Source organism: Pseudopipra pipra, chromosome 15, assembly GCF_036250125.1.
Source record: "Pseudopipra pipra isolate bDixPip1 chromosome 15, bDixPip1.hap1, whole genome shotgun sequence".
Classification (NCBI taxonomy): Eukaryota; Metazoa; Chordata; class Aves; order Passeriformes; family Pipridae; genus Pseudopipra; species Pseudopipra pipra.
This window is the reverse complement of record NC_087563.1, coordinates 14726062-14751829: the sequence shown is the minus strand read 5'-3', so window position 1 is coordinate 14751829 and position 25768 is coordinate 14726062. Positions and strand designations below refer to the sequence as shown.

At 45.6% G+C, this 25768-nt stretch overlaps 2 protein-coding genes across 2 annotated transcripts in view; both read right to left on the bottom strand.

Moving 5' to 3' along the window:
- Positions 1-7119: 7119 nt before the first annotated feature.
- On the bottom strand, positions 7120-11924 carry LOC135422695 (uncharacterized). Its single transcript, XM_064672117.1, has 2 exons — positions 11795-11924; positions 7120-10087 (listed from the first exon to the last, which is right to left on the bottom strand). Exon 2 carries the CDS (start codon positions 10083-10085, stop codon positions 9096-9098), a length of 990 nt encoding a protein of 329 aa, XP_064528187.1. The 5' UTR covers positions 10086-10087; positions 11795-11924; the 3' UTR covers positions 7120-9095.
- Positions 11925-18585: 6661 nt separating this feature from the next.
- Positions 18586-25768, bottom strand: part of ADAMTS2 (ADAM metallopeptidase with thrombospondin type 1 motif 2) — a 173291-nt gene continuing 166108 nt past the window's right edge. Inside the window, exon 22 of the mRNA XM_064672116.1 lies at positions 18586-23298. Within this exon, the coding sequence (XP_064528186.1) occupies positions 22835-23298 (464 nt within the window). The 3' untranslated portion in view covers positions 18586-22834. The remainder of the gene's footprint in view (positions 23299-25768) is intronic.

Genomic DNA, 25768 nt, shown 5'->3' with positions numbered 1-25768 from the left:
TGCTAAAGAGGGCAAAGGCCTGTTGTATCTGAAGACCTGACCCAAACCATGTGCTGGTTTTGCTGACCCTGGTAGCAAGACACGACCAAGCCACAGATGAGATATGGAAAAGCCTAGAGACTCACAAAGATTTCTTTAAACCATCCTCAAGCATTTCTTTTAACCATCTCCTGCCCTCCTACCTCTCCCAAATAAAGCAGTGGGAGAGAGGAGTGCTAGGAATTGCATATGAGTGGCTCTCATGAGCAGTGTGGAGCAAAGGAAGGTTGTAGACAGGTGCAGGTCAGTCTCTTCTTCCAGGTACCAAGTGACAGCATGAGAGGAAACAGCCTCAAGGGGAGGTTTAGGTCAGATATTAAGGAAAATTTCTTCATGGAAAAGGTTGTCAAGCATAGGAACAGGCTGCCCAGGGAAGTAGTGGAGTCACCATCCCTGGAGGGATTTAAAAGACATGTAGATGTAGCACTTGGGAACATGGTGGGCTTGGCAGTGCTGGGTTAATGGCTGGACAGCTTTCCAGTGAATAAAAGCAACCATATGCAGAGAAAAGTCTAACATCAATTGCCCAGTGAGAGAAGATCAAGTCCAACATGTTTCAAACTGCTGCTTGATTTTTGTGAATTTACGTATTTTCATTCCCTTCGCAGTGTTTTAAGTCAATGTGTGAGGGATCTGAAGGTTTATCCTGCCTTAGCTGCTCTCTGAGAGGCTGTACCCCTGTATTAGTAGGGGCTACTCCTGCAAATGCTTGCATGTAGTAAACTAGAAATATTTCTGGTGTAAGTTTAGGTAACAGACTACAGAAAGGGCTGGGATTACTCTGTGTAACATTTTCTCCCTTAGGTGGAATTGTTCATCCAGGAACCAGTGAGGGAGGAGGGAGACAAACAAAAGGTAGAAATTTGGGTCTTGGCTCAAGATGGCCAACAGGAAATTTTCCATTGACTCTACTGGGATTTCACTGGGAAAACATAATCAGGAGTACAAACTATGAAAATACCACGTGTGCATGTGGAACAGGTTGTCTTCCCTGAGACCCGCCCAAACCCACTGAGGCACTGCAGGCAGGAGGGCGAGTGTCTGACCTTCACCACCCAATGTGGGGATTCACATTCCACTGAACTGAGTTTGCATTTTTGCTGGGTCCAGCCCCGAGTCTTTGGCATGGCTGTACAATTTAATTAAGCTTTCACGTTTGATGGTGTGAAAACTGCGGTTTCAACCAGTTACATCATCCTCAGTAGTCAGCAAGCCTTTTCGTTACATTTGCCCAAGTATTATTCATGTCCTGTAGGAACTAGTGCAATAAATAAAGAGGAAGAACCACCTGGCATTGCAACACAGTTTTACCTCTTCTACCTCTGTAATTCTTTGCAGGCTATGAACAATCTGCTTCTATATAATTATGTTTTCTTACAGGTTTGGCTAATCTTACAAATCTTTCTCTAAGTAAGAATTATTCCCATTCTAGAGAAAGCAGAAGTAAAAAGCCAGCAACTTGCTGAAGGTCCTGGGTGTCTGGATGGCAGAGCAGGTCACACCTGCAGTCCCCAGCTCAGACTCCAGGGTTGGTTCTGCTCCCTCATGTCCTGCAGGTGAGCATCACGTCCCATGAGCTGAGGGAGGTCAGCAAGGGGAAAACTGCTCTGAATTATTCAGGCAGGTCAAATGGTCTGAAGAGGGTACAGAGCCATGGCCATGTCCTGCCCAGAGCTCCCCTCCACAGCAGGCTGAGCAATGTGCCTTCAAGTCTGTCAGGTGGGTCGATTCCCTCCTGTCCCCAGAAGAAGGAATACATGCAGTGCAGTGCTTTGTGTTCATAGTGATTTTAAAAATACTGTACTGCTGGCCTGGAACACTCTGTACAAGGTTCTGAGGGCAGTGACTTCTGAAATAAATCTGCAAAGGCCCTGATCCATAAAGATACCCAAGTCTGTGTTGTCTCTTGAAGTACAATGGAGCTGAAGGACCTTGGGAGCTCGTGTGGGTCAGGAGGTGAGTGCTTGTACCAGGAGCAGTAAAATCTTTTACTGTGATCCAAGCAAGAAACACTTCTCTAAAAAAAAAAAAAGAGATGTGTGACAAACTGCTGTAAATCCAGTGCTTTAGACTGTTGGTGAGAAAGGAAAGAATTCTATAAATGCTAATTACATTGTTAAGTCTGACAGACGGGACCTCACAGCTCTGACAAGTCTCAGAGTCTGACAAAGTTGGGACAGATCATGTTAAATACTGCTATTCCTGGAAGAGCAGTAAAAAGCAAAACAATAAAAACATTTTGAACTTAATTTTGAAATAAAATTTCTAGAATTGGTATTAGAAGCAACAGAATTTGGTGAGGTGGTTTGGGGAGGGTTGTTTCCTTGGCAACTTTGACAGCAAATGCCAAAATGAATGGCTTCAAACTGGCAGAGGGCAGGGTTAGATTGGACATTAGGAAGAAATTCTTCCCTGTGAGGGTGGGGAAGCCCTGGCACAGATTGCCCAGAGAAGCTGTGGCTGCCCCATCCCTGGAAGTGTCCAGGTTGGACGGGGCTTGGGCCAACCTGGGCTAGTGGAAGGTGTCCCTGCCCGTGGCAGGGGGTTGGAACAAGATGATCTTTAAGGTCCCTTCCAATCCAAACCATTCTACAACACTATGAAAATTCTGAAGACATTGGGCAACACAAATTTCTGCCAGTGGGATGATATTTAAATGTTGACATATTTTCCTTTCTATCCCATATTATTTGCAGTGGACTGGAGGAAGAAGGCTTTGTCTCTGAACACAGAATCCAAAGCTTTCTCCTGCCTGTCTGAGATCACAAGGTAATTTTCCATTGCCAGCATTAGCCTTAGCAGGACTTTTCTCTCAGAATCCTTCTGTTGAAGACAGTGACATTTAATGAAGTGAACTGATGCCCTGAGCAGTCTGTAGTGCCCTTGCTGTCACACGCAGTGCCTCGTGCCTTCTGGGCAGCTGTGCCAGGAGCGCTTGTACGGTGTCAGAAAAATGTGCAAAGACTACAGATGTTTGTCAGCATCTTTCTATTGATACAGAAAATTTTGGAAAAGATTATATTGGGCACTCCAGTCTCCACCTCTTGCTTCCATGGCAGCTCCCACCTTGGGTCAGCTGGTGTGCATCTGCCTACCTGGAGAGTGAACTCTGTTTCACTGAGGATTTTACTCCTTTGCTTTCTTGTTGCAAGACCCAATTTCTTCTGCTCTCTTTGGTGGTAGAAACCATCACTCCCATTATTCCCCCTACACTTCCCTACAGTGCCAGTAGTGTTGGCTTTTGGACTCAGCTATTCCCCCCGAGTGTTTTTCTCGTTAATGCTATCGTACACTTAGATAATTAATTGGGTTAATTATGCTTAGAAAACGGTTTCAGGGTGGAGACCAAACAGCTCATCTGCAGCTGGTTTGTTGTGCAGTTCATTCTCTTCTTGAGAAATTGTTGACCTGAAGCTTAGAGGCAGCAGAGGAGGGAAACTTCCATTTTCTACCTTTAAAATGATGAGGGGAGAGTTGTGCCATGCGCTGTAGCGTCAATCAGTCATCACTGAGGTGGCTCTTGAGGACTTCCTAGAGCAGGTGACTCTTTATTATTCAAAGGAAAGAGGAGACACTTTGCAGTAGATCCTGCTATTTGCTTATTGCTATAAAAAGACTGGGAAGGGGAGGTGGGGAGGAATCTGTTCTAAATCCAGCTGGTACCAGCTCAGCCCTTCAGGGAAGCGCAACGCTTAATTTCTCTTGTATTTCTTTGACCCAGTTAGCATTGCACAAATGTTCCTGATCACAGGACTGTCTAATCCTCTCTTGAATCCTGCTAAATTTTATCTTGTTGACATCCTGCAGCAATTAATTCCAGGATCTGACCCTGCACAGCAAGGAGGCTGTTTTTCTTCCCCGTCTGTTTGTTCCAGCAATCCAGGTTTGAGCAGAGGCAGCACAGAGCCAGCATCCAAGGCAGGGATGTCACCATCCCTCCAGGACTGGGAGCAGCCCAACACCTCTGGCATAAACCATTTTCTCTCCTACGTACTTGCCATCAAGGAAGAAATAACAAAGCATTCAGCTAAGCTCAGCTGACTTGCAAATGTCATAATCCACCACCAGATGAGATGTGGCAGTGTCCCTGCTGGCCAATTCTGCTCTCACTGTGCGTGACCACCCGCTCTGCTCTTGCTGATCCCGAGGGGAAAAGCCACTGCAGGTGTGTGAGGCACAGGCAGATAAAGCATTGTGGTTTACACACAGTTTTTGCTAAGCTCAGCTGGCTGGCTGGGCTTTCAGCTAGATTAATTTAAAAGCAAAGATGAGAAACGGTTGACAAACTGCTAATGCGCACAAATAAATAAACTAATAATTTGATTTCCCTCATCAGCTGCCATTAGAAATCTGTGCTTTAAATGCAGCAGAAAATTATTCCCATTACAAGCCCATTCCAAAGCACTTAAAGGCTCCCTTTGATTTTAAATGGCATTTGGTCAAATTTTATGTAGCAACTTGCTGGCATTCTAAAAATGTCCAGTTCTTCTACAGCTCCTCACAACAGTCCTCAGAATTGTTGCCTCCAGGACCATTAATTCCAGGAAAGCTGCAATTGCCAGGAACAATATCTCTGTATTTACACAACATGCATTTTGCATCAGCTCTAACTCGTGTCAGGCAAATTGGATTATACTTGAGAATCCCAAAGCATGGGGAAAGACCACGAGCTCATGGTGTGGTGCTTCAGGGGTCATCCCTGCTGTCAACTGTGGCCCACATACGTGGTGCCAGCCACAGAACACGAATGGGCTCTGGTGAGCAAGGCAAAGAGCTGTGCTTTAATGCTCTGACTCCTCAAACACCAGCAGAAAAGCTTTCAGCCATCATTTCAGATCTCTATTCAGCCCATGGTTACAGCTGCAAATCCAAAATACAAACCCCCTTCCCATTAATCACATTGCTGATGGGACAGTCAAGGTTTTGTTTCAAAGCTAAGGGATTCCTGCTTAGTCATTAAATGCAGTTAAACTTCATTCTACATCATTTATCATTACTCTCCACTAAGGAAAGCTTAAAGTTAATTAAAATATGCCCTCAATTAGCAATTAGGAACAAATTCAGGTACTTCAGGGCAGGGGAAAAGCCTGCAGCACCACACACAGGGCCTCTGCTTTGAGCAGAAGGATTCTGTGTTCTGCCTCAGGCCCAGGTCTGGTCGCCTTAAAAGGTGCGAGTTTTCTTTAGAGCTTTTAAGATTTGGATTTTTTCTTAAATCAGAAACAGCTGCTTTAATCCTAACTTCAGAGCTAAAGACCTTTTAGAAACTGGTTTCTCTAACCTTGCTTACACACCCCCTGCACCTCCCTGTTTGTGTGCAGCCCCTCGATCTGCTCCATCTTGTCCCTGCTCATTACAATCCCTCGCTGAGAGAGCCCCAGTTCTGACCTAGCCCTGCCTGGAATCACATTGCACTGCCTGATGTTTTAGTTTCTGGTCAACTGGGTTTCTGGCTGTCCGTGTGGACACAGAAAGGTCCCTCCTGGAGTGGGTGAGGGTTTCTGTGCTGTGACTGCTGTTGGAGTCTCTGAGTTGTTTCTGCACTGCACAGATCTGATCCCCGGATCCCGTTAGTGAGGATTGTGGAGCTGTTGCTTCCTTGCCTTTGGTTTGAGCTGATCGGTATCTTTGTAATTTAAAAGACAAGAATCTGAGGAAAGAGTGGGACAGCTTTGTTTCTACCTCGCCAACTCCGGTTTGTAAATTCTGGTCATGATTTTCTGTGTCCAGATGCATTTACTGCTGGCAGCACAAAGAGGCTGCATGATCATGCAAGCACAATTGCACGTTAGCCCACAGTCTGCTTGTGAGCTGGCTGTGAAGGCTGAGACTGAAAGCTGCCGGTGAGATTTAGATACCAATTCTCCATTCAAATTAATCCAAATCCCTTCGGCAGTTCTGATGATCTCAATAAATGAGATTTTTCTGCCAGTGACTTCAAATGCAGAGCCTGCCATGAGATTGGCCATGGAAGCAGCACGGCTTTTATCTCACTCTGTGACCTAAATTCCCAGATAAGGTTTTCTTTCTTGTCTGGGAGCACTTCTGAACAGGCAGGAGGTTTATCCTGACCAGTGATTCCTCAGGGGCTGTTCTGTACAGAGGAAAAGAGGGGGAGCATTTTCTGATGGCCCAGTGTGTGTGTCCATGGGCTGGTAGGGTCACCAAAGGAGGGAACAGGGAGAAAACTGCTGTATAACTACAGGCCATGTTATCCCATCCAACAGCAGCCAATTTATTTTGCTTTGGCAGGACTGCAGGCTCCTTCAGCAGCTCTCAGTTGGATTCTGGAGAGCCCTTGGTGGCCGAGGAGCAGAGGGGCTGTTACAGTGGGGTGAGGGGGCTGCCCCACACTGAACCAGCCTGAGATGCATCTGCAGCAGGTAGGTGATGTACAGCTGCAAACCTGACTTACCAGGGAACTGGTGCATATTTAACTGCACAGTGGTTTCACAGGGACCAAAGTGCTCATTTCCAATAGAGCTGATGGTGAAAAAGGTGAGGACTGTGCTTTTCAAAACAGGATTTATCTGAACCTGAAGGGTAGCTGAAGCAAATGGAAACAACCCTCCCCATGTGCTCCCCTGTCCTGTGTTAAACTGGGTTTCCTTCTCTTACCTGTCACAGCCTTTACTGCACAGCTGGAATCCCTCAGCCTGGGGCTCCTGGCCCCTGAAAACCCTCATCCCCCTCCTGCTGGGAGCTGCCCTCCTCGCTCCCCAGCACCACCAGTCCCATGTTTCCCTCTTCTAACCCCGATGCCTCGCCACTCCTGTGACCCTGATTTGCCTGTGTCTCTGTTTGTCCCGATCTTTGCTGCATCCCACCGGCTTTGGGTCCTCTTGCAAAACCCAGTTGCTTGAGTAGAACCTCAGTTTTCACCAAAAAAAAAAGCTCCAGAGTAAGCCAGTTCACTCCAAAGCTTCATTTCTCCAAACCCTGCTGCACCTAACAGAGCTGGCTCTGGTGTGACCTGGTAGGGTGAGAAGGTGTTTGTGCACCAAATCACAGTCCATGTGCTGTGGACCAGCCCTGCAGTGAAAATAATACCCCATGGAATGCAGTAATGGAAACAACAACTGGATGGAAGGATTTTATTTGTTTCTTCTGTCAAAAGCAGTGACACATGCAATTGGCATAAGACTCGCTAGGCATTAGTGTCTCAAATATTCACATGGAGGAAATTTAAATGGCAGCAGAGCAATGAGGACAAGCATCACTTAAACCCCAGTGTTTACCTGAGAAGGGAGGGAGAGGTGTGAAGGAGGCAGAGCAGGCTGGCACCTCCCGGGTTCAGTTCTTTCCATCAGCTTTAATAAATGCAGGATCCACCTTCATTTTTGTTCTTGCTGTGTGATTCGTTCAAGAACAAAGCTGGGAAGCAGTTCAGCTCCATAGTGCTAATGAGTTTCAACAGGAGAAAAAATATTTGAGGTAAGAGATGTGAGGATGAGAAGCTCAGACACTCTCACCTTTTGATCCTTGAGCATATTTACACTCATGTTAGTACTGAGCAGAAGTTGCCTTCTGATTTAATCTGCTCCAGGGTGGTTTGGAAATCACTTGTGAGTATTTTTATAATTGCAGCTTTCCAATGCTATTTCTCATCCTAGCTGCTGTTGAGCAAACAGCCTGGTCCCTGTGCTCTCCACTGTGCCAAAACATTTGTTCCTAGTAGTAGTAATAATTAGGCTGGTATTGCTTTGCAGTTTTCTCACCTACTTCTCTTGGCTGGCTATAAGAGAGTGTGGCACCAGACACAGGTACGTGAGTTTGCTCTGACCACAGGATAAAGTGCCAAGGACAGAGAGTTTCTCTGGATGGAGAAGTGTCTGTGTGGCAGCAAGGGATGGCCTGAGTATTTGCCCACCACCCCCCACTGGGACCACACAGCACTATAGGAATGCTTCTTGTCCTACAGACATCCCATGTAGCAATAACAACAACTGAATTGTTTTATATATGTTATGTGCTGGATGTTTGTGACATGCACATATGTTCTTTCCAGTTTTCAGTCTTGCAGGACCAGGCAAAGCACAGTCAACATCATCAGCGTGGTCAGGTAGGTGAGGATACAGAAGCACAGCTATGTAAGGAAACACAGAAATTATTAATTTACACTCAGGTCCTGTGAGCACCAGCCCAGCATCCCCAGGCTGCCCCTCAGCCAAAGCTCCTCTTCTGAGCCTGCAGAGATGTGTGCACGCTCACGGGGCTCCTGCATGGGGCTCCTCCAGCAAATGGTGTGCAGCCTGGCTGTGACACTGCAGAAACCAGCACTATCCCTATTTCTTTACAGCTGGCTCCAGAACAGCCACAGCACTGGCATGGCAATGCCCACCCAGGGCTCCTAGCTCTCCTCATGCCAGGGGTAGTTCAAGGAGTAAAGGGAACAGAGTTGTGCCAGGGCAAGCAACAGGAAAATCCCCACCCAAAGAGTTGTAATATTCTCCATGTTGCCCTTCCAGAAAGTCCTCTTAAGAGACTTCTTATGATTTTTAAGAAATATTTCTTTATGCTACTGTGTTAACAGATGACTCTCCAGTGGGGCTCTGGTGCTGACACAGGGATCTACGATGGGTCTCCCAGTAAATGCAGGTGTCAGAGAGAGCACATCTCGTACTGTCCAAGCATCAGTCAAAATGTTCCTTTCTGGATAACTGTACCCAAGTGTGAGCAGCATCTGGCTGCTTGGCATTGGTTGGAAAACACTGGTATTTCCATGTTCCCACAGATCACTTCTTCTCCAGCACAGATGGGGTGTTTATGCTCTCTCCAGCTTTTCTTCATGCTCAGGGCAGTTCTAAGCAGTAGGTGGGAGGAGATGCTTTATGAACTGTTGCCTTTCCAAAATGAGAACTGATTGCTGTTTCCTTAGCAGATGAGATTCTGAATTGTCCCTTTGTCCACAGATGAGGGATATGATGGGTCACAATAGTCTGCCTGACTCGCATGCATGTTCAAGCCATGTTTTCTGTGTGAGGACTCCAGGGAGAGCTGCTAGAGCACAGGGTGGTTATATCTTGGGAATAAAATTATTCTGAGCAGCTTCTTCTTCACACTTCAGCAATGGCTGGGAGCAAACAAGCTTTTATCTTTGCTTCTTTCCAGATGCATCTGTGCTCTGAAATCCAGTTATGGATCATGGCTTTTTTAGGTACCTGGAAAGACTCGAAGTATCTCTGCTTAGTGGAGACATCACCCATCACATTTTTGTCAAAGTGAGAAGTTTCTCTCCCTTCTTTTTCATCTATGCCTGCAGTGTTGAACAAACTCTGCTTTCTTACAGAGCAGTGCAGGGCTGGGTTTCCTACCAGCTTCCCTCTGGCTGAGGATGCTGATAGCTCCTCAGCGTTAATGGACACAGGGCCATTTTCTTTCTGACTGTGGTCACTCCCTAAAACTGTTCCCTCATCCCTTCTGAGATACTTAAGCTCTGAGCAGAATGATTCTTTCTGAACTGGTCTTGGGGAGGGAAGCCTTGGAAGACTGAACACTCGTGGAAAACTGTTTTTCCCTGTGGCTTTTTCTTTCAGGGTTGTGGGATGAAGGTCATCATTTCGGCCAGAAGAGCTGCACTGTGAGTAACCGCTGCTGGCACTTTTACCATATGAAGAAGCCTTGGAGGAGCAAAGATTTCCTGCACAGGTGTAAATCTGTTCCAGGGGGTCCTCTCTGGACCAAAAGTCGGCTTCTGCAGGTGGGACTTTTCCCAGTGGCACCACATTTGAGATTAAATTGGTCAATTTGCATTTTGACCTCTCCTGTTGTGTCCCCACAAGGGGTGGAGAACATGACATGTCTTCAAGGGTCTTCAGGGTCTTTCTGTCCTGAACCTTATGTCTGCTTTCAGGAAGGGCTGGGAAGGTGGGTCTGGCAAGGTGGCAGATGGATTGAATGTAGTCATCACTGGAGTACAAGTCTGGGCTGGCTGTGGTGCTTCCAGTGCGCTTTGGGTTGTTGGTTGGATCTTCCATTGCTTCCTCGTGGGTTTCACGGATGGTTGGGAGAGGCTTTGAAAGACTCAATCTGATCCGGGGTGCCATGGCTGCAAAGAGCAGAGCAGGCATGATCAGCATGTGAAAACCAGCTGCAGTAAAGAAATTCTGGGCTTGTTTTTGTGAAGTCCACACTACCTGAGCCACCTGATGGCTTCTTGTGGCAAACAGTGCAGTTTACAAAAACTGTGTTTTAAAAGTTTGCTGGCAGTGCTTTTATACCCATGGCTTCATAAAAAGCTTCATAAATGTACAAAAGACACCAAGTGATTAAGTACAGCAGCAAATAAAAGGCTCATTAAGGAGATCAGCAATGATGCTCCTCCTGAATGCAAGGGGGCACATCTGGAGAGGTGTGGGGCAGGGGCATGAGCTCATCTTGCTGTCCCTGTTGAAACAGCAAGGCACAAACTACTTTCCTTATTTAATACTCCACATGTCTGTTCACTCTAACAGGGCTCTGACTTTACCCTGTGTCCCAGCAGGCAAGAGCTGAACTCAACAGGAGAGGAGCTGACCTGCCCCTGTTGGGAGCACCATGTAAGTAAAGCAGCCTTAGAGCTGGTCTGTTCTAGAAGCTGTAGGTGAGACTCTGCAAACATGGTCACTTTTGTCTCTGCCAGGGGTTCATAAACATAGTTGTGGGTAGTAGATCTTTCCCTGTGTGCTTACATAGAGTCAAAGAGATTTAATTCATTTCTTTTATATTCAAATAGTCATCCTCAACTTTTTTTAGGATGGATTTCCATCAAACTGCTCCCACTACTCAGTTAAACAGATTGAATTACAAACATTTCAGTATATTTTGAGCTGCAGTGTTTTCTAACTGTACTGATTACTTTTTTCCTCCAAATGCTCTCCCTGCACTTTGCTTATCTCCCCTTCTGGCAGCAATGACTACATAGCCTGGATTAATTTTTTTTTTATTGCTTCCCCCAATGAAATTTGTATGTGACTAATCTGCCGACACAATATAGCTTTGTTGTGTGATTAAACCAAAAGTGCTTTGCTAGCTATTTTAATGCCTTGCTTGTCATTGCTGCAAATAAATCTGGCTTTGTTGAACCTCCCTGCAAAGCTGCAGATCACACACAGAGTACAAGTGAGCAGCTCGTGCCGAGCCCAGGGCAAAGCTCCAGAGTGCCCATCCCTCCCCAGGCTGCTGCTGGCTCTTACTGGTTTTTCTCAGGTGCCACTGGTAAAATCGGCCAAGCTGAGACTTGCTGACTTGAGAGCAGGAGATGCTTGTTTTAAACCTTATGGCCTTTTTATTATCCTTTTTCCTGCCTGCTCCTTTTTTCCTTATGTCTTTATGCCTTAAGGACAAGGCTTGTTCCTTTGCCTTCCCTCCCACCCCTTGTCTGAGCTCGGCAGTGTCAGGGTCTGGGCCCGGTGTTAAGGAGGGTGGACAGATGCTCCTGAAAAGGGGCATGGGCACGTTGTGATAAATCACAATACAGCTAATCAGTAACTAAGTCCTGCCAACATACCCTTCCTTTGCAAGGAAATTAAACTATCTATTTACTGTAAAACTCTTCCGATGGGATGGATTAGTTCCAGCTCGGATCCCCTCCACCCTGGGCACTGTGCTGACATGGTCAGGGTCACCTTCCTGCCAGCACTCCTGGAGAGCAGGACCCCCCTGCCCTGCAGCTTTCCCTCCACCACGCCTTGAGCATCCCTGGCTACCAGCATCCCGGGGATTCTCAGCGACACCCAGGACACAGCCCACAGCTCATGCGACCCCCTCCCCTTACCTGTGTGGCTGCGGGGCACGGGTGGCTGTTGTCTCCCCTGGCTCCACGGCTCTGCCCTGCTCTCTCCTCCCTGTTTTCAGCACAGGAGATGTGCTGTCTAACACTAACCCATGCGCCAGCTCCCTGCCTCAGTCAGCTGATCCCGCTGCCTGTTTTGTTGCTGTTGCTAAATATAACCCGCTGGCTGCCTGCCCTGCCCGAGCCGCAGCCGGCAGGCGCCGTGGCATCGGGGCAGGCAGGGCCATCCCGGCCCCGACAGGACTGGCCACCGCACACCCCTGCGGCTCAGCTCCCTGACGATAATTCCCCATGTGGAAGGGACCGCGGTGCCGTGGCCGTGTTGCAGGAGGGGCTGCCTGCGCTCCGAGCTGGGGTGGGAAAAGTGGAGCCATAGTTCCTTCATGTTTTATTGCTGAGAGGGGAAACCTCAGGATTTTGGGCTGCTTTTGCTCCTCTGCCTTACTTTGTGAACGAATTTGTGCTGGTTTGCCTGAGAGACAGTGGGTGTTTGCAGCATCGTTATCGCCGCTCTCTGCTCTCCGCTCTCCGCCGTCCCCACTCCCACTCTGTGCTGAGCCGCACGTCCCTGGGCTGAGCCTACATCCATGGGCTGAGCCTACATCCATGTCGCTGAGTTCCACTGTGCCATCCACTGTGGAGGCACAGCAGGAGCCGGCCCCACCACGGCACCTCCCTGGCTCTGCTCCCCTCCTCCCACTGCCCCCGGCATCGCCCCCGTTCGTGTTTCGCTGAGACCACACAAGTGCATTACGGCAAATTGCTCTGCCAGGAGGACTGGCAGCATCCGACCTTGCGGGCCCCTTGGCAGTAGGGATTTGCCTTTGTTTTCTGGCTTATTAACATACTGCAAACTGATTGCAATTCTGGAATAACCCCAGTGTCCCTCTCATAGCCTTTACTGCAGCACCACGTTGGGTGGGGAGATGAATAGTTATGTTGCAGCAGAATCTTCCTTCTGTATTTATTTCCCAACACTGTCCTCAGAGGACAATAGCTGCTGCTCCTTCCTGGGGAACAGCCACGCCACAAAACATCCCTCTGTGACCCAGGCCAGGGAGTGTGACTGCATTTCTGAACCTTGCTGCTCCCCACAACACCTGTCCTGAGCCACTGCGAGGGATGAAGAGAAAAGCAGAAATCCTGGATTAAAAATCACCGCTTTAGTTTTAAATGCAAATATTCTCTGTGTTACCAGCACTCAGGCTCGCATTGGCTGTAACTGCTGATTTGGTCACCCAAGCCCACGTTCATCATCCAGCTTCCTTTCTTTATCTCTGGTGGAAAGAAATAAGCAGCTCAACAGACTTGTGCACCCCTTTAGGGTAGGATTCAAAGCAGATTTTTTTTTTTTTCTGGAAATAGGCATTGCTTAGCATTTCAATATAACAGGTGTGTAAGCTTAAGCTGTTTGTCTGGACTTCTGCTGCCAAAAAGCTGAAGTTAGCTGAAATGACCCTCAACCTCCATGCATTAAATTTCCTAACAGCAATGATAGCTGGGATCATGCTGTAGTAACAAGCTTAAATTTTTCCTTCTTGCTTGCAGGCAATGTAATTGCCATAGAAAGGAAAAATCCCTCAGACCCCAGCTTCTCCAAGCATCTGCAGTATAAAGCTCAGGAAAGCCATTTTGTGAGGAAAATGACTGATCTGGAAAAAAATTCCACATGTGCAGATATGCATGGACACGTCCTCTTTAAAAAAAGTCTTTCCCTTCCCCTGGAAAGTCTGTCCTTCTGGCTTGAGGTGTCTCCTTCCCAAAGGTCTCATGGAACAGATGGAACTGGGGCCGTCCCCCACCAGGGATGGCAGCAGCTCTGAGAGGAGCTGAATCAGGCTCAGGGTTGGGATATCAAGTGTCTAACAGGGTCAGGGAATCTTCTAAAGCTTTTCTGTTTCATTGTCCCTCGGTGTGGTTTTGGTGGTGTCCAGACAGGGTTGTGGAGACCTCACACCCCTCACTCGAGGTGCTGCCCAAGAGCCTCCAAAGTGATCAAGGTCCTCAAGAAATGTGCTTAGGTAAGGTATTTCATTATCAACTCCCCCTTAAAATATGGGTTTGCAATAAGAATCCCTTTTATCTGTTAAAATTAGTTTCTTCCAGGCATCTGGTTTTGCTGTAAGAAAATTACATTTGTTTGAGTTGCTGTTACTGGAATTGCTCAGGATAATGGCAGTATAAATTATTTGTTCTCTGCCATATTTTTTACATTCTGGGTGATATGAAGGTTAAAATATAATTAAAAAAATACCAGATACAGCTTAAAAAGTAGCTGTTATTAACCAAATATAATATACCTCTTTTTTTTTTTACCTCAACCACAGCCACTTGGTTTCCTCTTTCAACAACTGGGTTCTCAAAAAATGTTAATTTAAAATTAAAAACAAGACACAATTTTGAATGCTTGTTGCAAAACTGTCATAGGTGTCTTCCAAACACTTCCGAGGATGGTTCTGGTTCAATCATCCCTGTCTCCCGTACTTATTCTCCCTGAGAGTGTGGTGAATCAGCATTCCTGGGTGCATGAAAACCATCACCAAATGGGATTAATGGCAAAAGAAAACAGCCACAGCAGCAGTGCCTGAGCTGCAGAGGAAAACACCAGTTGTTAGTTCTGCTGGGTTTGGTTGAGTGTCTGAGATATAAATGCTGACAGTTATTTTTTTGGTTTGGTTTTCTGTTTGTTAGCTTTTCTTTTGGAATGTTTCCAGTTTTTGGGAGAGCCTTGTATCCAAGCAGTTTAGCAGAGTTGGGTAAGTGTGACTCTCCTTTGGGCATTTTTGAAGTTTGTTGATGTTTGGATAAACAAAGCAATTAATCTCTGGGAGCCATAAATGGATACTAAAGTCAATTCCCATACTTGGTACTTTCAGGAAAAATGCCCTTTATGTCAAATGGGGGCTCTGGGACAGCTCCAGCACTTCTGGCTAAAGCCAGCATCCACCTGATGGGGCACCAGCCCTGCCAAGGATGCTTCATAAATAATGTTTGCTTTGGGATATTGCAAGGAATATTTATTTTGGGGGGAAAAAAAATCAACTTATGCTTTCCAAAATAGTGAATCTGTACAGAAAAGACAGAAGAACAAAAGCTCCTCCAGCCTGGTTTGACAAACCACTACCCCCAGAGGGGCCAGGGGAGCTGGGCAGCTGTGTTGAGTTCACTGCCTGGATGCAGGTCGTACCTGGTGGCACTGATGTGACAGATCAGTGATGCCACAGGGCTGCTCTGCTCATGCCTGGGGTGACACAGCTGAGCCCTGGGCAGCAGTAGCAAAATCCCAGTTGGAAAGAAATCCCAGTTTTTAAGCTCCCACACTGGAAGCACTTTGTCTGCTGCCAAAATTGGGCCAAAACAGGACACTAAGCTGAAGGGCCATTCCTTTCACTTCCTGATTACAAGGCCTCCAAGACACATTTATGGTACCAGTTCCAAGCTTTCCTGCTAACCACTAGAACTGTAAATTTGTTGTTTTACCCTTCTTAGCCCATTTCTGCCCACTCCTCCTTCCAGAGCAGCAGGAACAACCTGGTCTAGTGGATGGCATCCCTGTCCATGGCAGGGGGGTTGGAAAGAGATGATCTTTAAGGACCCTTCCAACTGTGATTCTGTGTTTCTATATTTGTCTTTAAAAGTTCAGGAAAGGAAAATGTTTTGACCTGATTTATGCCAGATTCCAGGTGATGTGTGTTCTTTAATTACATCCCCCACCCCATTAACCTCTGGTGCATTAGAGCAAGCAGCCACTACAGTACCAGTGAAGATACTCCCATGAAACATTAATGAGCTGTTTTTGTATCAACCAGGCAGAGCTCGGCTGGAAATGTCGCATCCACAGCTGTTGCCTTGACTGCAGCTCACACGGTAACTGGTGGTGGCTGCATGTGCAAACACTACCACTGGTGCACACAGATTTCCTGGGAATTACTGGGTATTTCTTGGTCTTCTGCAGGTGAGGAACCGGTTGCTGTGAGGGCTGAGTGAGTGCAGTCACCACATGGCTTGTTTGCAGAACTGAGCTCTCCACCCGGCTGGGTGGGGCCCTGCTGGGAGCCTTTGCAGAGGCTCAGAGTGATTTAGGCACTCGGTTTCCTTGGGATTTCAATTAAGCTTGGAATATGGCTCCTGGGAGCCTTCACTGGGAGTTTCTAGGCCATGCCAGTGTCATGGCTCCATTGCCTCTCATTAGCACTGGTTGCCCATGGCCAGCAAAGAGAGAGAGAGGTAAAGAATTTTGAAGTCTCAGAATTGCAAACTATGGTCACAACTCACTGGCAACTTCCCCTGGGAATCCAGCCCAGGGTATTTATTTAAAACAATATCAATATTTTTAGTTGTATTATTACTGGTCTGCATATGGTTATATTGTATAATATATATATATATGGATGCCTTTTTTCATACATTATTTTAGATTTTATGTGTATGTATGTATATCCCGAAGTGCCTGAAGGCTGGTGTGGATTTGTCCCTTTGGAATGCACCCTGTGAAGAGGCTGGAGAGCTGAGCACTGTCGATTGTGGCAGGGCTTGGTGAGGACAGTGTGCTGCCATCACTTGAAAAGCTTCTCCTACCTGGGGTCCCATCAGACCCCATATCCTGCCAGCAGCCAGAGTCACCTGAGACAGGTTTGTCTTCTCATAGCTGTTGCATTTTTTAATAGAAGATTTAAAAAAATTAAATTACAACCATCAGTGAAAAACCCTGCAATGTTGCTGGCCTCTAAACTTTCCTCTTTTTAGAGAAGCTGGGCTGTGTTTAGATGCCCTAAGAATTGGCAACCCCAGAAAACAACTTAATTCTTGAGCTGGTTTGGGCAGTGGGGCTGATGATGGCTCTGCTTCTCCACAGCTGCCACTGTCTGTGTTTCTCTCCTGCAGGATCCCTCCTTGTTCTTCAGCCCCCAGCTGCTGGTAGGGCACAGACAGTATCACGACAGCATCTTCAAATACATCCACGCTGTGTTGGGGACTGAGCCGAGCGGGTTTTACTCCATCTGGTCTTTCCTGAGACCCCAGGATGCAGACAGCCCATCTCACCAGGTCAGGGGATTTTTCACCCCGAGACCGAAGTCCAGCGACTGTTTCATAACCGTACTTCTTGTGCCGTGCCACCATCTAGTGGTAACTCAAGTCGACACTCCGCATCCCAGAGGTGCAGCAGCACCGCCAGAACCCGGGTGCTGCTGGAGGCTGCACGGGTGCAAAGTGCAATTTCCTCGCCTGCGGCTGGTGGGGGCACCCTGCTGTCGAACCATTAAAACCAGCGGGTTAACTAGGATGAGGTTTGTGCCACACGTGTCGTCCTGCTCTGCTCCTTCCTGTAATGAGTTTTTAGAAGTGCCCTTGCACTTGATGCCGTTCTGTGGCTCCATGGCCTCGGTCTCTGCTCGGCTTTGGGAAGCTGCTGATGGAGGAGGGACTGCGGAAGGGTGGGAGGGAGGGCAGGGGGAGAAAGCAGAGCCAAGTGATGCATGTGGACACATATCCACCTGCACACGCGCAGCTCTCCTGGGATTTCCAGGCATTCATCCCCTGGAAGGGCTCTGCAGCATTTTTTGACCCCTGTGGGCAAAGCCCAGTGTTGAGCAGAACCCTGGGTGGGAGCCTAGAAATCATCCTGTGCCCACCTTGCTGTGGGAAAGGGCAGTCAGGTTTGCATGGCACTTAGGAAGGGCTACCCTCTGCCTGGTGTAATTGAGAATAACCTGTATAACTGCTTTCCTGGCCTGGAATTGCTCCTTGAGCTGCCTTTTTTTTTCTTTTTTTTTTTTTTTTTTAATGCACACACTGCACTGAGCTGGAGAAATGCCTGGGCTCCCCCATGGGCACCATTTATTGCCCAAATCTGAAGAATAGATACAAAGGGGATAAAAGGCTGGTGTAGGCCAGGAGAGGAAGAGAAGACCTCCTGCGAGTGTCATCTTTTGGCATTTCAGACAAAGGGAGAAGGAGGGGTGTTGGATGTCTGATCCCACCATGGGTGTCTCTGGTGTCTGGAGTATGGACATGAGACCTTTTCCCATGACCCCTCTAAAAATCTCAAAAGCTTCGGGTTGTGAAAGCAAAATGCAATTAAATATAACCCTTGTCAATACTGTATGAATTGTCACAGTAAAGGAACCCCAGGTTTGAGCACTCTGCTGTTTTATCAGGGCATTTAAGTAAACGACTTTTCCATATGGAAAATGCTGAGGTGGTTTGTTAGCTGATCAAAGAACATGATGGACATGAGTGCACTGCATGGTGCTCACTGAATAATCATAGTAAGCAGGGATCTTTCAAATCCTGAAGCAACAAACTTCAATTAGGTGGGAGAGATTCAATTATGCTTTAAATGGAACCTGGCTACGAGTGTGCAGGATATGGCAGGAAAATGTATGCAAAAGAATTTCATGGAAAAGATCAATTATTTTATCAATAGGACATGCCAAGTGGAATTTACTCATCAGTCCTGAACTGAGCCTTTTAAGGAGATGATACATGGACCAGGATGGATTTCGGCCTCAAGAAGGTTTAAGTGAGTTTGATTAATTTATGTGCAGTTATCAACTGAGGTTTTGGTCCTGTGACTTCATGATATTTAGCCTCGGATAATGGATGTTGTAACAGCGATGTAGGACTTTGGCAGCAAGTGTATCCCAATCCCACTGCATTAAGATAAAGTTGTAGAAATTAAATTGGGTTTGAATCTGAAGGTGCTAGTTCTTTCTCCTCCACCATCTCTGCATAATATTAATTCAATGAAAAAAGCACAGGGAAAAGCCAAACTTTTTTGCAAAAGAACACAGACATTTGAATTTAATAAATTATAAAATTAAAGATTCTAATTTGTATATACATTTTTAATATACAAGAAATGGCTATTTATTGCAATTTCTGTTAAGGCATATGTAAGTGAATGGAAGTTGCATATAGATATTCAGATGAACATAGCTAATACTGTGCATTGTAGGTGAGTAAATAAGACATTAAATGCATTACTTAATAAAATAAAAAATAAAACCCTTTGAGTACTGGTAAAGCACCGTTTCTAGAATTCTCAAAATATCTGAAAGCATTCTATGGAGATGTTGTGAGACTAAATATTGAATGGATATATGAATATAAAAAGTGATGCACTCATAATAGATTACAGAAATTTTTAAAGGAATGTTATGGAAAAAAATGGCAGATGATTGGAGCCAAGGGAACCAGAATTTGTTTGGGATTTTTTTCGTGAGAGGCTATCACATGGATTTTAATTTTAGACTAGCAGAAAAATGACAATTAAAAAAGCTGTGTACTTGCATGATTAGGTCACAAATGCACTGCTTCATGGGAGCACAGTGCTTTAGCTCTCAGATCTCTGAGATGGTCTTTGCAGGAATATATTTATTTATAAGCCTGCTTTAGTTTCTGGGGATTAGGTTACATTAAAATACCACTTTCTGCTCATTATGTCTCAAAATGCAGCACCTGGGCAACAGCAAACTGGTTACAGAAGGCACATTATGATGATGTTCTTGCCCAATTACAGCATTGTAGACAAGATGAAATGGTTGTCAAAGTCCAACCAAGCAAAACAAAAAAATAAAAGACCAAATTTTCCACTACATGACATGGAACGGAGATCAGTTGAGAGGAAACCCCCACCTGTTGCCTGAGGCTGCTTTTTGTTTATCAACAGAGCCCTGTGTTGTGTTTTCCAGTAGGAGTGATGAACATGTTCATGGGGAACTGCTGCAAAAAAACCCTTCTGAAGAACTCGTGGCAGCTTGAAAAGAAGGCATCTTTCCTGGTCTGAAGAGACTTAACTTCCTCCCCCCCCTCATACAGCAAGACTGTGAAGGGAAAGTAGCTGGTGGCTCTGCTCCATGAGGAGATGGACCATCATGCTCTCACTGTCTTCAGCAATCTAGACTGAAGCTGCTCCTTCAAATATTTCAGTGTTCCCCAAATAACAGCTAGAGAAATATTCAGTAGAATTAAAATGGTGAGAAACAAATCAAATTAAATCTCCAAAAAAAAGTGAGACTGAGAAGGGAGCAAGCCCTTCCTAAATGCAGATGCCACAAGGCATTTAATTGGGTCTAATGAACACTGCACCTAATGTAGCAGCCCTCTGGGAGGCTGCTCCTGCTCCCTGAGGCAGCAGTTTCCAGTCTATCTGGAAAAATGCTTTTTTTGAGCTGTGGGCACTGCCTCCTGTGGTTTTTCTTCGCGTTGCCTGGTTGACTAAGCCTGTTCCAAAAGCTAAGGCAGAACAGAATCTATTAGATGAGTTATCTCAGGCTTCTGGAAGTCAGAGCAATGAGTCTACCCAGAGAGGAAGACTGGTACCATCCAGGCAGCAAATTTCTACCTCCCCATCTGCATAAATCCAGCCCCAACCCCTTTCTATCCTTGGGTTTGTAAGGTTTTCCCTAAGTTTCATATGCTTGGATGTGCTTCTAGGCTATGAAAAAGCTGGGGGTTGTGGCTTATTTTTATTGTCCACAGAGCTAAAAGAATATTAACTTGAAGGGGAAAAGATGAGCTTTATACTAACCACATCTGTGTAAAGGAAATGTGGAAGGCAAGAAATACTATGACTACAGGCTGGGAGCCCAGATACAGCTTGTGTCTCCCATGGCACAGCAGCTGGAATGCTGTTGATTTAGACACGTCTTCCTTGCTTATAAATAGCATGGTGGGGTTTTTTTCCCTTCAGTGCTCATTTCTACATTTCTCTGTTTTGCACAGATGTGACCTGACCCTATGCTGTTACCAAAACTTGTCCTGTCTGTAGGCAACCACAGATCCCTTGGCACACGGCTCCGGCAGCCAGGCCATGGAGCGGGGCTGGGACAGGACTCTAAAGATAAGCACCCTTTGTAGGAAAACACTCAGTGTTCCAGGAGTTAAAGTCTGTGGTGGGACTCCTGCTGCTGTGCTGCCAAAACTGCAGGGCCTGAGCTTTACTTTTCAAAACCAGAACAGATTGTTGCTTGTGCTGGCTTCTGCTTCCACATCTGCTGCCACGTCTGCTTGGCCCAGGAGATGTTTCCCAGTGCTCTGAACTTTTACCAGGCCTGTTATGCTTCCCTGTCTTCATGGTCTTTGGTGTAACTCCCATCCCTGCACTACCTGAGCTGCTCCAATTGTATCACCTCGGTGCTCTGTAAGTAGGGGCACTTGATGCCAGCACACCAGCTGAAAACAGTCCTTCTCTGCTCTGGCCGGTATCTCCATTTTTCTTAAACCAGGTGTTGTGCTTCAAAGACTTCTGGCCACAGTTCAGGCCAAAACAGTTCCACATCTAGGTGCTGCAAAGTCTGAGGTACCTGCAGGCTCTCACCTCCTTTCCAGCAGGAATGGCTTGTTTGGAAGAGGAGACTGGGCAGCTCATTCAAATCGTGGTCGAGGGCAGAAGGCAGGGTCGCAGGGAGCCACGTGTGGTTCACTTGGCAACACCTGTGAAGCTCTTTGTCAGCAGCCAGACCAGAGAAGAGCTCTCACATTGCTAGAAATGCAGCACATTCCCAATATTTGTGTGACTGTATACGGGCTTATTGATGGCACCACTTCAAACCAAGACCAGCTCAGGCTGCAGGATGAGATCTTACTCTCAGACTGGAAAAATCTGAACTGGGAGCCATCAGACCTACCTCCTGCTAAACAGAGGATTTCAGGGAAGCCCTGGGCTCTGCAGGAGGTTTACCAGCAAAGAGGAAACAAGTGGAAGAGTCCCAGCCAGGAAAAAAACTGCTCAGATGTCACCCACAGCAGGAACCAGTCCATGCTCCCTGTCTTGGTGGTATTAGAGCTAAGCTGAATTTATCTTCTGTTCTCCAACCAGGAATTCAAAAAGACCTATGAAAACCATGATGACCCTGAGGGGAAAGGAAGTACTCAAAGGGTTGTCAGGTTATACATCTTAAAGTTTCTAGCAGACCTGGTGCTGTGAATACACATGTGTGTTTGTGTAAGGGCACAGCAAACAGTTGTTCACTTCTGCACCAATAAAGCTCTCCTAAGGAAAGCAAGATAATACAAAATTATTTCCTTGAAAAAAACCTCAGCCTATGGGGGGAAAAATAATGTTTTTCTTAACAAAGCACCAAAGAAAAGACAACAGGAATCCAGTCATCTTTAAGTTAAACAGAATGTGGGTAGAAAAAAAATCAGACCAATAAAAAAAAGCACCAACCAACAACGATCACTGAGGCTGTTGCATTACAGGAATTTAAAGACTACCAAAAATATGGATAATTGTAAACAGAAAGAGTAGGATGGTGTCAGCCCAAGTTGGCCAGATCTACCCTACTAAAATGTCTTGCGTGCATCCAAAAGTTTAGGAGAATCCTTTGAAACTGTTTATGGAAGTATGTAAACTACTGTTTGCTGGTTTTTAATTTACACATAAATATAGGGCTACAGGATTTTCTATATATTATCTAACACAGACCCGGTTCAGAAAGGTACATGAGCACATGCTGAGCTGTGACCACAGAGGCAGCTCTGCCAAAGTCATCAAATTGAGCCTGGCACATCCTTAGGTACCTTTCTGAACCGGGCTGTGTTAGTGCCGGGGTTTATGCAATGCACAGAAGCATCACAGGATTGCTGACCACCTGCTTGTCAGTGTTAAAGGGATTTATTACAGCTTGGGACTGCTCTCCTCCATACTAAGTGTAACCCCCATTACTATTCCCAAGCGGTTTTACACAGGCATAGAAGAATTAAAAGAGCCCATAACCAAGAAACTTGCTAACCTGGCCTAAGTATTACGGTTTGTTTGGATTCAGTGGAACACTGTGGGGATATTGCACTAATACTCTGCCGTACCCTGTACACCTAACCTAGCCATCAAACTGCTCAGATTAGCACTTATCAAACAATCTGTCATTTCCATTTATAGTAGGCTTGAGAATTTGGCATCTCTGCCATAGCACCACTTTGATTTTTCCCCATTTTTAGTCTCTACGACACGGGCAATACTATGATGTTTGTAACATCTCTATAAGAGAAAAATGTTGTTTGTGCCATATTTCCATTTTAGTTTATTTTCCTAAGAGTCTCTTTTTTCATTTTCTCAGCAATCAGCTCCTGAATTCTTTGATTCCTTGTCCTTTCATAAGGTATCCTCCTCCGTGTAATGATGTTGTGCTGTGGTACTTCGTTATCCAACCCATCAACTTTGTAGGGAACATCCACTGCATTGATTTCTGGGTGCTCCTCAGTTGCATTGGAAGGGGGTGCACGTGTTTTGGGAACCTGAGGAGGGCTGGTGGCAGACTGGGTGGTGGACACTCCCACGAGAGGGCTGAGGGTTGTCAGGAGCTCCTCCTCAATGACATTATTCTTATTTACATTAGCATCGGTTACATTGCCGTCCTCTGTTATGTTGCTGTACATGTTACAGGACTTGCAACAGAGCTTATTGTAACCAGGGATGGAGCAGTAACGAGAGAGAACTTCCATGCGACAAAACATTGACTTGTCTCCTTGACAATGATCTTCTGAAAAAGAAAAAGGGAACAGATAAATAAAGAGCATCTTCACATTAATCAGAAAAAGAAACACAGCTGAAGCTTTGGCAGTGGGCAGAGGGTTTGATATTTAAAGTGGGATGTGAAACTGGCAAATGAGCCTTCTATAAGCAGAAGCAGGATTAATATTAAACCTAAAACTCAGCTCACTTCAAGGGCTGCAAAAGCTGATCTGAACTGTTTGTACCGGCCCCATCCAAGCTCTAGATCATAACACTCAAATTTTTGGCCTTGCATTCTGGAAGTGCTACCCTGAACACAGTGCAGCCACAAAGAATTGCCTTCCTGTCTTGGTTGCAACTTCAAAACGCACTGATAGTACTGTGTTGTTAAAACCCAAGAAAGTAATCAGGGTAAGAAATCTATTTTTTCCCCCTTCACTCCTTTTAATGTTTTTCTGCATCCTAACAGTTACAGTCAGGTGTACCTTGTATTTATCTGGAACATCTCAGGAAAGTCTTATTTTGATGTGTACCGTGTAATTCTCAGAATTAATCCACCTCCCATTGGAGTGATATTTTCACCAGGTACCTCTACTCTCAAAACAACAGCCTTGCCTCAGCATGTCCCTTGCTCAAGAGAAAAGCAGTGCATTTATCATGAGGCTTTTCTCCCCCTCCTAGAAGGGAGGTGATATTTTGGAACAACAAACTCCAGCACGATGGAGCTGAGCCAGTCCATCAATAATTGGGAGACCCGGCAGTAACAAGTCCCAATTTTTGTGTCACTGACAGAAAAACTGTAATAAAAAAGAAATAATGACAATCAATAAGCTTTAAGCTGCCTATAGCTGTTATGACAATTTGCACTATAAAAGAGGTGTTACAGCAGATCCTGATCTTGCTGAAATACAGGTGGCAAATTGTAGGCTGAGGCATTAAAGCTGAACTGGTCAAACAATGCTATTGCCTGAGAAATATAAATAGAAGCCTACTCAGAGGTTACTCCCTTGTGATTTCTGCTCAGAAGAGGTAGAGGACCATATGAATTGCTGGCAGATGGATGGTGAGGGGGTAGCAGGCTCCTTGGAGAGAAAGCTACCTGTCCTCTGTTCTACATACACACTCCTCAGCTCCCGTGCCTCTGGGATGAAGTAACAGAGCCAGACACTGCAGTGGAGGAAAAATCCCAACACGCAGCCCATGATGAGAGAATCCTCAAAGGAGAGGAGAGGGCTGAGGAGAAAGGCAGACTGACCAACACTTGGCATCATCAATAACAAAACATTTTCTCTGTGACCAGAGTGCTGAGACAGATGAAATCACTTCTGTCTCTCTCCCTGCTCTTACTATATTTCCACCTACTCTTACAGTAAAGGATGAGTAACTCCAATTACTCGCCTTTATTTAGAGTGCGCCCGATGGCAGACAGAGTCAGCCTCTTACTGGAGCTCATATTTCACCCTCCTGCTACGAGCACTGACTTGTGTCAGCAGCCTCACAGCAAAAGAGAGAAGCAGAGCAAATTCAGATACCAAGGGAACTCAGAAAGCGTAGGTGCTGCCTCTTCACTCATCCTCAGTTAACAAAACAGGGCATTGTAGGTGTTTAATTGGCAAACATATCAGTCTAAAATAAACTAATAACTGGTGCTGCTGCTTTAAAAAGCTGGTGCTGGCTGAAGAAAGTGAAAACGCCTCCCTTACATTGTATCTATACCCAGATTGTTGCATTTGCTGCAGAAAAGCAAAATTCTGGTTCCTACTTTCAAATGCACCAGTTCATTTTCGTATTTTTCAAATGCTAAACTGAAATGGTGCTGGAAATACGGAATGACTCCTTCCTTAAGAACCTAAGAATAGTACTTTGGTTTTGGAGAAATTTTCAGACCAGCCTGTAAGAGCTGGAAGTGTTCATACCTATGTGCACAGCTCCATACAAAGGCCTGCATGTGCCTGTACAGCTTTATATATGTTTTTACATACCCCATAAGAGTCCCCTTTGAACATTTTGCCTTGTGTTGCATGACCCTTATGCATGTTCCTCCACATGGCTTGCAGAATAAAAGCCAACAGATACAACATTTAAACGTGGTTTCAACAAGGCAGGGCTGTTCTTGGCTTTGTAAGGATCACTGAAAGCACCTTTAGAAAAATGCCTTTTTTTTCCTATTAAAAATATGCAATGTCAAGCTTAAAAGTACACAGAAATAAACCTGCATTATGTAATAAGTTTAGGGACATCTGATAAGTTATATAAATAAACTCTGTAACTTCTGAATGTCAGAATGAAATTTTGATCCTCTATCCAAAGCAAAATATGCAGATTTGCTGAACTTTTATTTATTTTTACTTGCAGTATGCATGACAGACTGGAAGTATATATTCAAAACATCAGTAAGAAAAAAATAAATCAGTTTCACAGTCACTTTGGTACACATTAGTCTCATAAAAAAATATTGAAAAGCAAACTGAATTGGCACATCTTTAATATTATGTTAA